At 44.2% G+C, this 12,319-nt stretch overlaps 1 protein-coding gene across 4 annotated transcripts in view; it reads left to right on the top strand.

Moving 5' to 3' along the window:
* Positions 1-11,121, top strand: part of B3GLCT (beta 3-glucosyltransferase) — a 133,758-nt gene extending 122,637 nt beyond the window's left edge. Inside the window, exon 14 of one of the 4 annotated variants that reach the window (XM_064269948.1) lies at positions 8,318-11,121. In XM_064269948.1, coding sequence (XP_064126018.1) covers positions 8,318-8,485 — 168 coding nt within the window. In that variant the 3' untranslated portion in view covers positions 8,486-11,121. The remainder of the gene's footprint in view (positions 1-8,317) is intronic. The other 3 variants (XM_064269947.1, XM_064269945.1, XM_064269946.1) reach the window with 3 other exon arrangements.
* Positions 11,122-12,319: the final 1,198 nt, after the last annotated feature.

Raw genomic sequence — 12,319 nt, 5'->3', positions numbered from 1 at the left:
TTGGATGTGTCCAGTGGAGTTTCCATGACCTTCTTAGGCAAAGATTTTATGGTAGCAAAAGGATGATGCATAAAAGGAAAAATTCATAAATTGAATTTTATAAAAATTAAATAGCTTTTGTTCTTCAAAAGGTATCATTAAGAAAATGAAAAAATAAGTCACAGATTGGGAGAAAACATTTGTAATTCATATATCTGATACAGGACTTGTGACTCAATAATAAGAAAGCAAACTCCTCAGTTTAAAACAGGCAAGAAATTTGAATAGACATTTCACCAGAGAAGATATATAAATGGCTATCTTAGTTATCTCTTTTGTTACTACATTTTTTCTCTTCAATTTTTTTTAGTGGCATGTGTTTTCAGTATTGGAATGCATGGTTACAGTGAGTCTCCAACTCCAGTCTGCTGAGCTTCTCGAATTTCAAAAGGGACCCTAAATGCATTAGAACCATAAGAATGCCTCTGAGGTCCAGAGGCCCAAGAAGTGGCAGGCGTACCAATGGTAACGGAAGAGTTGTGTACTGCTGCTGTAACAGAAATACCACAAGTGAGACGCTTTAACAAACAGAAGTTTATTTTCTCACCATTTAGGAGGCTTGAAGTCCAAATTCAGGGTACCAGCTCCAGGGGAAAGCGCTCTCTGTTGGCTCTGGAGGAAGGTCCTTGTGTCTTTCCAGCTTCTGTTTCTTGGCTCCTTTGATCTCCGTGTGGCATCCATCTTACCCCATCTCTGCTCTTAAGCTGCTTGGTCTTATATCTCAAAAGAGATTGATTTAAGATGCATGCTACCCTAATATTGCCTTATTAATGTAACAGAGAAAACCCATTCCCAAGTGGGGTTATAACCAGTGGTATAGGAGTTGGGATTCACAACACATATTTTGGGGGGACACACTTCAATCTGTAACAATGGCTAATATGCACATGAAAAGATGTTCAACAATATTAATCTCTAGAGAAACATAAGCTACAACCACAAGGTGCTCCACTACGCCCACTAGAATGGCTCCAGTCAAAAACACTGGCCTTACCAAGTGCTGGTGAGGATGTGGAAAAGATCGGTCCCCCACACATTGTTTGTGGGAGTGCAACATGCTCTCGCCTTGGAAAGCGTTTTGGCAGTTTCTTAAGAAGTCAAGTAGACACGTGGTAGGCAGTTTCCAAGGAGTCTTGGTGGCGCAGTGGTCAAGAGCTTAGCTGCAAACCAAAAGGTCGGCAGTTGGAATCCACCAGCTACTCCTTGGAAACCCCATGGGCACTTGTGCTCTGCCCTGTAGCCAAGGGGATACAGCTTCAGCCTCCTTTTGTTGCTCTGTCTAACCTTTACGGATAAGAAGGTTTTGATTCAGCCCAGTTTACCTCCTTCTCGTGCAGTTAAAGCCACGTCCCCGTTTTTGTACACAGCTGCCCACAATGCTCCATACGTCTGTTGCAGCAGTCCTCCTCCCTCACCCCTCACCTGCCTGTTTGGGGCTTTCTTTTGACATTTTGGGCATATCCACTATCGCCACGAGTTGTTGTCGAGTCAGCTCTGACTCGTGGCGACCCTGTATGTGTCAGAGTAGAACTGCACCCTATACGGTTTCCTAAATTTTATTTAATTTGTTGTTGAGAACATACACAGCAAAACACATACCAGTTCAACAGTTTCTACATGTACAATTTACTGGCAATGATGACATTCTTTGAGTAGTGAAACCATTCTCACCCTTTTTTCTGAGTTGTTCCTCCCTCATTAACATAAACTCACTGCCCCTAAGATTCCTGTCTGACCTTTTGGGTTGCTGTTGTCAGTTTGATCTCATATAGATAGTTCTTAGAAGAGCATAATGGTGAAGGCAGACCTTTTTTTTTCTTTTTTTACTAGTTAAACTAACTGTTGTTCTGTTTTAAGATGACTTTAGAGGATATTTTTGGTTTAAGGTTTAAAGATTACCTCAGGGCAGTAGTTCCAGGGGTTCGTTCACCCTCCATGGCTTCCATAGGGTTTTCAGTGGCTGATTTTTAGGAAACAGATTGCCAGGCCTTTGTCCTCAGGTGCCTCTGGGTGGACTCAGATCTCCAGCCTTTCTGTTTGTCCCTCCCAGGGACTCCTTTGGGCACAGAGATGTGATCGTCGGACATTTTGTAGACTTTTTGGCATCACTTTGGATGAGTTTCACTTTTCTAGTTTTGTCTTAAGAAGCTTTGCTGACGGAACAGTTAAGCACTCTGCTGCTAACTGAAGGATTGTCAGCTCGAACCCACCAGCCACCCCTCGGGAGAAAGGCCTGGCAATCAGACTGTTGTTGTTAGGGGCTGTGGAGTCGGCCCTGACTCATAGCGGCCCTGTGCACAACAGGACAAAACATTGCCATTGTCAAAAGAGTAGGTATGTTTGAGCCCATTGTCGCAGCCGCTGTGTCAGTCCATCTTGTTGAGGGCCTTCCTTTTTTCCTGGCCCTCTACCCTACCAAATATTATGCCTGCTCCAGGGACTGATCCATAAGGATTACCGCCTAGAAAACCCTGTGGGGCAGTTCTGGTCTGTCCTGGGGAGTTGCTATGAGCTGGAATCGACAGCACCTAACCGCAACAGTTTTGTTTTTTTCCGTGATCTCATTTATCCAAAACGACTGGCACATTTTAATGCATAATTATCCAGCTCCTTACATGCTGACTCCTTGAGTTGCAGTTAATCACTTCTAGAATCTGCATGAATAGAGGAAACATGCTCTGGATTTATTTTTTCCGCTAGATGCCCTCTTGTGTCTCCAATAGCTCATTTTTAAACGTGAAAAATAAGCAAGCGTGTGCTTCATTGCCCTCATTTCTTCCTCCTGGAGCAACTATGGAATTATCAGAGCACACCGTTCTTCTCTGCGAGTTAACTCACAGAAGGCCTTGCAGATAAACATCCCATAATGTGTGAATTCCGCCAGCTGATACACAGAACTTCCCCAGCTCAATTAGACTGAATTCCAGTGCAGTTGTTCCCTGGTATCTGGGGGGGATTTTTCCCAGGACCCCTATGGATACCAAAATCCATGGATGTTCAAGTCACTTATATAAAATGGTGTAGTATTTTATATACCCTAATCACATCCTCCCGTGTGCTCTAAGTCATCTCTAGATTACTGATAATACCTAATACAGTGTAGATGCTGTATGTGTAAATAGTTGTTACACTGCATCCTTCAGAGAATAATGGCAAGACGTGAGGCAAATGAAGCTCAAACACCCAGTGCTGGAGAGATACTGAGGGTCTGTGAGATGGGGGAGGCTACAGCAGGGGACGCTGCACTTCACTTCTTTATTGTGTGGACTCTGCTTAGTGCGTGGCACATGGCAAGTTCAAGCTTCGCTTTTTGGAACTTTTTTTTTTCCTGAATATTTTCAATCCCCGGGTGGTTGAGTTCGTGGATGCAGAGGGCCAACTGTGTATTTCTTTTGTCTCAGCCTCACAGTCCTCCCCTTTAAAATGTCTTTCTTAGATTTTTTAACTCTGTGAACGCTTAGATTTTTTTTTTATAATATTTAATTGTCTTTTTTGGTGAAAATGTACAGAGCAAGTTATATTTTCATTTGACAGTTTCTCTAAAATTTATTCAGTGACATTTGTTACACTTTTCACAAGGAGTCAGCATTTCTTTAATTGTGTTCAGGTTGTTCTGTTTCCAGTTCTCTAGTTTCCCTGCCCCCTTATCTTAACCGTCTTTGCTTTAGAGTGAGTAATGGTTGACCTTTTGGTCTCACATAGATGCTTTTTTAATGAAGCACCGTACTCACAGGTAATATCCTTTATTTTGTGTGCCAATCTGTTATTTCATTAAAAGGTGATCTCGGGCTAATTTCAGTTCAAGGTTTAAAGACTATCTCAGGGCAGTAGTCTTGGGGAGTCCTCTAGTCTCAATTGGTCCAGTAAGTCTGGACTTTTTCTTTGAGTTCTGTTTCACATTTTTCTCCCATTCTATCAGGGTTCATCTGTGTGTCAGAATGGTTGGTAGTGGTAGGTAGCCAGGCGTCATCTAGTTCTTCTGGTCTCAGGGTAGACGAGGCTGTTGCTCGGGTAGTCTGTTAGCCTTGTAGACTAGTTTCTTCTCTGAGACTTTGACTTCCTTCTCTTTTGCTCCTAATGAGTAGAGACCAATAAGTTATGTCTTAGATGGCTGCTTGCAAACTTTTCGACCCCAGACACCACTCACCTCACTGGGATGCAGAACATGAACTTTGTGAGCTATATTATTGCCAATTGACTAACTTGTCCCATGAGACTAAGGTCCTAAGCCTTCAAACCCAGAAAACCAATCTCGAAAGGTGTTTGGTTATGCCCGAGGAGTTTCTGTACCTGTGTCTTCTATGAATATATATGTGTGCTCATACGTATCTGTACATACGTATACATATAGATATGTCTATACTTGCACACATATATATACACCTGTACTTGCCCGTACACATATGTGCCTATACACATAAATATGTGACCATACACTCGTTTTTTTTGGGTTATGTTGGTGGTGTTGTCAAGTTACATGTCATATTCTCCAGCACAAACATCCTTTTCTCTTGTGCACTTCTTAGTGGCATTGCTTACTTTGATTGAAAGCACTTAAATTTTTTTAAAGTGGTAAAATGGCCATTACAAAAGTTCTGAGAGCCCTGTTGGTGCAACAGGTAAGAGGTCAGCTGCTAACCAAAAGGTTGGCGGTTCTAACCCACCCTGTGGCGCCTCAGGAGAAAGATCTGGCGATTTGCTCTCGTAGAGATTCCAGCCTAACCCTGTGGGGACGTTTACTCTGTCACATGGGGTCGCTGTGAGTCAGAATTGACTTGATGGCACCCAACCACAATGAAAGCTCAATGTTATCGTGCAGTTTTTCTCACAGATACTCTGGTTTGAACACGCAGCAGTATATTTGCACTGTCACTGGATCAAGCCTCCTGAGGGGGCCAAGGTCGCCAAGGTGCTGCTGAATGTAACCAGCCAGCGGTGCAGCGGCCGAGCAGAGGCAGTAGGTGTCCTGGGAAGAACACAAGAGCAGGAAGGGGGAAACCTGCTGTTATGGATTGAATTGTGTCCCGTAAAATGTGTGTCAACTTGGCCAGGCCATGATTCCCAGTGTTGTGTGGTTGTCCTCCAATTTGTGATCTGATGTGATTATCCTATGTTTTGTAAATCTTAACCTCTGTGATGTTAATGAGGCAGGATTAGAGGCTGTTATGTTAATATGGCAGGACTCAATCTACAGGATTAGGTTGTATTTTGAGGCAATCTCTTTGAGACGTAAAAGAGAGAAGCAAGCAGAGAGTAGAGGGACCTCCTACCATCAAGAAAGAAGAGCCGGGAGCAGAGGGTCCCTGCACTGAGAAGCTCCTAGATCAGGGAAAGACTGATGACAAGGACCTTCCCCCAGAGCCAACAGAGAGAGAAAGCCTTCCCCTGGAGTTGGCACCCTGAATTTGGACTTCTAGCCTCCTAGACTGTGAGGGAATAGATTTCTGTTTGTTAAAGCCACCCATTTTTGGTATTTCCATTACAGCAGCACCTGTTCACTTACTCCCATCCCAACACTTGCTGGTCACGTTACCCCAGGGAAATGATAACTTCTGTGAGCTCCGGTTTCCTCATCTGTAAAATGGGAACGAATCTTTTTTTTTTAAATTGTGCTTTAGGTGAAAGTTTACAAATTCGCTTCTCATTAAACAATACACAAATTGTTTTGTGACATTGGTTGTCCACCCTGCCATTTGTCAGCACTCTCCCCTTCTCTACCCTGGGTTCCCTATTTCTATTTGTTCAGTTTCTCTGTCCCTTCCTGACTTCTCATCTTTGCTTTTGGGTAGGTGTGTCCGTTTAGTCTCATAAACATGATTCAGCTATGAAGCACATTCCTTAATGTGCATTATTGTGTTTTATATTAAAAAAAAAAACATTGCCATTGAGTCGATTCCGATTCATAGCAACTCTACAGGACAGAGTAGAACTGTCCCATAGGGTTGCCAAGGAACGGTTGGTGGATTCGAACTGCCAACCTTTTGGTTAGCACCCGTAGCTTTTAACCGCTCCATTTAGTCTCGTATACGTGATCGAACTACGAAGCACGTTCCTCATGTGTGTTGTTTGTTTTATAGACCTGTCTAATCCTTGGCTGAAGGGTGAACCTCAGGAGTGGCTTTAGTTCTGAGTTAGCAGGATGTCTGGGGGCCACTCTCTTGGTGTGTCTCCAGCCTCTGTCAGACCAGTAAGTCTGGTCTTCTTTTGTGACTTTGAATTCTACAATTTTCTCCTGCTCTCTCCGGGACCCTTGATTGTGATCCCTGTCAGAGCAGTCAGCGGGGAACGGCTCTTAGTGTTCTGCTTATCTCTCAGGGTAGTTCAAAGGTCGCATGAGAAAACTTTTAATGAGATATATAAACCATTTAAGAGAGTTTATTCTTTCTGGAGCCATTAAGGCTGGATGAGCTGCTGAAACTATTGCCTCGAGGTAGTCTTTAAGCTTTAAACGTTAAACCAAAACTACCCCCCTGAAGTCTTCTGAACCAAAAAATAGCTTATCTTAATTAGTAAAATGTGTCTACTTTGAGCATTGTGCCGTTTTAAAGAATTGTGTATGTGAGATCAAATTGATGCCAGCAACTCGAAGGTTGGATGGGAAGGTCAGGGGTCAGGGAGTTTCGGATAACGGTGGCTGGAGAACGTGGGAACGGTAGCACAACTTGAAGAGTGTAACCTGTGTCGCTGGATTGTATGTGTAGAAATTGTTGGAATGGTGTGTCTTTGGCTGTGTCTACTTTCACCAAAATTATTATTATTATTATTTTTTAAAATGTAGGCAGAATGTAATAAGAGATGGTGGGGGTCATGGTGGATCCAGGTTAGATTCTCACCTTCCATGCGGGAGATGCGGGTTCGATTCCCAGCTGATGTACCTCATGCATAGCTACCACCCGTCTGTCAGTGTAGGCTTGTGTGTTGCTACGATGGTGAACAGTTTCCAGCAGAGCTTCTAGACTAGGAAGAAAGGCCTGGTGATCAGCTTCTAAAAATCAGGCAGTAAAAGCCGTACGGATCACAGCAGTCAGATCTGCAGCCAATCATGGGAATGGTGTAGGACTGGGCAGCGCTTCATTCCGTTATATGTGGGGTCACTGTGGGCTGGGGGCCTACTTCACGGCAGCTGACAACCGCTGAAACAATAAGAGATTAGCCAGAGAAGACTGTTGTTAAAATGTGTCTAACTAGTTTTGATGAAATCAAGACTGTTTTAGTCTTGGTAACCCAGTGGTTACTCCATAAAACAGATGGCCATGCGAAGTTATCAGGAAAGTTTGGTGAGTGCTGAAGGAATTAGCACGCTTCCCTTTGAGCAGATGGTGTAGGGTTCTGGTTTCCTCCTGTGTCCTGCAGGTTACTTCTTCAGTCTCATCATTCTAGACTGTATCTAACTCTGCTTAAATTTCCGTTTTTAACCTGTAGAGGGATTTGAAATAATGATATTGCAAAAACTTTTCGGCCCTCTTGCAACCTATTCTGGGTTGCTCACAATTTCCATTCATACTTCTGGAGCCAGACCAGGCATTTACCTGAGAGGAGTGGGAATTCCTTTGCCTGTCTCCCAGCTGAGGTCCACATTTTCCTGCTAATCACACATAAGAGCAGTCGACAGACGAAGGAACCTTAAGACCTCCTTCGCCCTGTGCCCCACACAGCATATGGCCAGTGTTGCTTTACAAGGACCTGGAAAATAACCATTTTTCTGCCTTTTTGCAGAAGTCATCATATTAACTTAAGTGGTAATAGATGTAAAAAGGAACACACCCCCTTTTTATATTACCGTGGCAAAGGAATCCCCAGAGGTGAGATCACAGACCGTGGAAGCCAAAGTGTTGCACTTGGAGTGATCCACTTGGGATGTTGAATAAATGGAGGCACAAAAGCAGAGAGCCTTGAGTGAGAGCGAAGAGAGTGGAAAAGACTTTCCTTCTTGCTTTTTGATTCCCATGTTGCTGGTGGGTGCCATCAAGCTGATTGCAAGTCCCAGCGACCCCATGTGACAGAGCAGAGCTGCCCCATAGGGTTTTCTAGGCTGTGATCTTTACAGGAGCAGATGGCAAGGTCTTTCTCCTGCAGAATCACTGGGTGGGCTTGAACCACCAACCCTTTGGTTAGCAGCCAAGTGCTTAACTGTTGCACCACCAGGGCTTCACTCATTTCCCATAACCAATATCAAGTATTGAAGCAAAGCAGTTGCTTCATAAATCCAGATGCTATTCCAAGGCAAACATCTGTTTGATCACCAGTAGGCCATAATGACGTCTTCTTCCTCCTGCAGGCTCGGCCAGTGGATTACCCTAAGGATTACCTTGCTCACCAAGTTCCCATCTCGTTCCACAAACACTGGAACACCGATCCGGTGAAGGTGTACTTCACATGGCTGGCACCCAGTGAGAAAGACAGAGCCAGGCAGGAGACACAGGCGCGCTTTAAAGAAGAGTTATAAAGCGTGGTGACGCCGTGAGCATAGTTGGGCAGGGAACGGACGTGGAAACCACGGTGTCATCGCCCCGCCAGGCTGTGATCAGACCACTTCAGGATGCTGTTGTGCATCGATGCGTTTGGCTGGAGGTGGAAACGATGCCCTTTTTTTTTTTTAATGAGAAGAGAAGGAGTTACAAACAGACACAGGCATTTTATTTTCCCTGGGGAAAAATCACTTGCTTTTGCATTATGCAGTTATTGTAATATGCAGTGATGACTGGTTTTTGGTTTTTAAGCTGTGACCCAGCAGCTTTATGACTGCCAGCGGGAAAATAAATGGTACAAGAAGTCCTTTTTCTGTTCCTCTCTTCGTTATAACGAAGGTTTCAGTTGGGCATGACTGTCTTTCGCTCTGTAGATACATAAAGAAGAGTGGAAGTCCTTTGACGTGGTGTTGGCAAAGGATATTGACTATACTGTGGACTGCCAGAAGAACGGAAAAATCTGCCTTGGAAGAAGTACAACCAGAATGCCCCTTGGAAGCTAGGATGGTGAGACTTCATGTGATGTGCTTATCAGGAGGGACCAGTCCCCTGGAGAAGAACATCATGCTGGTAAAGTACAAGGTCAGCGAAAAAGAGAAAGACCCTCAAGGAAGTGGATTGACGCAGTGGCTGAAACCATGAGCTCAAACAGAGCAACAATTGTGAGAATGGTGCAGTACCGGGCAGTGTTTCGTTCTGTGGTACGTGGGGCCGCTAGAGTTGGAAGCAACTCGACAGCACCTAACGACAATAACGGCATGAACTTTTAAACTGTATTATTGATAATGAAAATTACTTCCTGGGAACTTAGTAGGGTTAATGCTGTATTGGGAGCCATTGTTCAGCATCATAAAAGTCTACATATGAAGTAATCTGTCATCAGGGCTGTTAGGTTTTAACTGTCTGTGCTTTTGCTGTTTGTGCCTCATAAAAAGAGAATGAGATTCTGCTAGAGCGTTCCACTTCTTGGGAGGTTCATCTGTGTTCCATTTCTCTCTGAAGCCCTTTTTAAGGCCTCCTTGTACCACCACTGTGTGCTGGACGCTGCCACAAGAGTGTCTTCCGCATTTCAGGGCAGTGTTGAAGCGTCTCATTCCAGTCAGCTCTGTGTCTGTCTCAGGAAGTGAGTTATGGCTGTAGGTGATGTTTCAGTCTCATTTTTCTCTGGATGTTACGTAGGAGCTCTGAAATTTGTCCCAGAGCTCCGCGAAACCCTCGCGAATGGACAGCTTGTTTATTTGGGCATTTGGCTGGGCCCTTAAAGGATGAAATTTGAAAGTAGCATATTGAAACAGCTCTAATGTTCAAATCATATCTTTAATATATAGCGATTCAACACATTCGGTATTAATGTGTAAAAAGCACTCTGTATTTTAATGTTTTTTAATTTTACAATTCAGTTTTGTAAAAGCATTTGCATAAAATTTGATTTTAATATGTCTTAAACTAATTTTGGTAGAGTTAAATACTTTTTTTGTTTTCAATTTTAATAAAAAGTACTATTCATTAACCTTGCTTGTAACGCTTTTATAACCAAGTGCAGGGTTTTAAAGCCGTACCACCAGAAGTACCTATGTGTGTTTTCGTAACAGTCTATTTTACTCTCCTAGCTCAGATTTGACTAGGAGCCCTGGTGGCGCAGTGGTTAAATGCTCGGCTGTAACCGAAAGACTGGCAGTGGGAACCCACCCAGTGGCTCCGTGGGAGGAAGACGTGGCAGTTGGTTTCCATAAAGATTACAGCCCTGGAATCCCTGTGGGGCCGTTCTGCTCTGGCACGTGGGATTGCTATGAGTCGGAATTGACTTGATAGCAATGGGTTTTTGTTTTTTTCAGATTAGATTCATTTCTAAAATCACACGATAGTGTTGATCAGTTTCCCAGATCAGCAGATTCCAGAATGGGTGTGCCTCGGTGATGGCTGGTCACACTGGATTCATTTTTGGAATGTGGCTTCTGTGGCTCGTGCACGTCATGGATCAGGGACCATGATCTGGGGGACGGGCACCATTAGGATTTTCAGATCTTGTCACCTGCTGCTGCTGGCATCAGCACTGTTGTCGTCATGGCTGGGATTGTTGTCTTGCTGCCCTCACGGCCACCTTCCTGACATCTGTGGTGACGCTCCTGGAGAGCCCTGGCTCCTAAGCCGGTGGAGAAGAGCCGTTACTGCTCCTCCTGCCCACCATGTACCGCCACTCAGACAGCACCGCATTGGCCTGAGAGCGTCGGCTGCCGTTTGTGTACAGAGGCCCCACGTCCACCTTTGTTCTCTGTTAGCATCAGTGCCTTCTACTGGCACCAGAGCGCCTCCTCTGGGCCTTTTAGGTGTTTTCTGAATTATGTTTACTTTTTGGAACTGTGTCAGCCTAACCGTGAATAAAGGGTACTTGCCTACATTTCTGATTTCTCAAATGTTGTATTCATTCGTGCAACCTGTAGTGGGGATAGGAGCCCTGTGGCACAGTGGTTAAGTGCTCGGCTGCAAATCTAAAGGTCAGTGGTTTGAACCCACCAACCACTCAGCGGGAGAAAGGTGTGGCTGTCTGCTTCCTTAAACTACAGCCTCGGAAACCCTATGGGACAGTTCTAGTCTGTTCTGTAGGGTCAGTATGAGTCGGAATGGGTTTGGTTTTGGTTTGGGTAGTGGGGGTGGGGAGGGGTATTGGGAAATGGAAGTAATGAAATCAGAAAAAAAGTTAGCAGTTCAGTAAATACAATTTTAAGAGATAAAAATTAATTAAAAGATACCCTTTTAGAGAACACCAGCAGAAGCTGAAAGTACGTTTATACAGAGTGTAAACAACCGTTATCTTTTTGTCACGACAGATTGGAGATGCTGTTTAAGAACTGTTTCCCGTACAGTTTATATCTTGACTAAATTTCGAGGCCGACCTTTCCAGAACAGATACTGTCTTACACACATTTCCTTTGCCTTTTTGATGTCCCTCTGACGGACGATTTTTGTCCTTGTGATATTAACATGTATGATGTTACCAGATTGCCATTTTTGCTTTGATGCTACTTCCGGTGGTAGAGCTGGAGGCGGTTGTCTGACTATATAGGATTTTTACCTCTTGCAGCTAAGCCAGACGTCCAGACACACAATACAGCCTTTCTAGAATGCTTGGGGACATGAGGCAATAGCATGCTGGGCTGCCACGATGCTGAGCTTGGGGATATAAACATCAGTGAGCACTGTGTTTCTGAATTTGTTGAATATCTTTAGTGCTTCCACATCCATACCAAACCAAAAACCCGTTGCCGTCGAATCAATTCAGCTCATAGTGTGTGACCCTGTAGGACAGTAGAACTGCCCTATAGGGTTTCCAAGGAGCAGCTGCTGGATTTGAACTCATGACCTTTTGGTTAGCAGCTGAGCGCTCAACCTCTGTGCCACCAGGGCTCCAACCACAGGTGTAAACCAAAAAACCAAATCCATTGCCGTCAAATTGATTCCGACTCACAGTGATAGTTTCCAGGGAGTGCCTGGTAGATTTGAACTGCTGGCCTTTTGGTTAGCAGCTGTAGAACTTAACCAGTATGCCACCAGGGTTTCCAACCACAGGTATAAGCCAAAACCAAACCTGTTGCCGTCGAGTCGATTGCGACTCATAGTGCCCTTATAGGAGCTAGGATTTTCAACACATTTTTGGGGGATGCAGTTTAATCCATAACAGTTATATTCTTCACAATGTGTTGACATGTCATTCTGGTTGTTCCATTTCCAGTGATCTAGTTCCCCTGTCCCCTTACGTTCACATCTTTCCTTTAAAGTAAATGCTGACCGTTAGGTCTGGTATAGATGATTTT

Source organism: Loxodonta africana, chromosome 17 (assembly GCF_030014295.1).
Source record: "Loxodonta africana isolate mLoxAfr1 chromosome 17, mLoxAfr1.hap2, whole genome shotgun sequence".
Lineage (NCBI taxonomy): Eukaryota > Metazoa > Chordata > Mammalia > Proboscidea > Elephantidae > Loxodonta > Loxodonta africana.
Note: the sequence above shows the minus strand (reverse complement) of the source record. Positions and strands in the feature narration are given on the sequence as shown.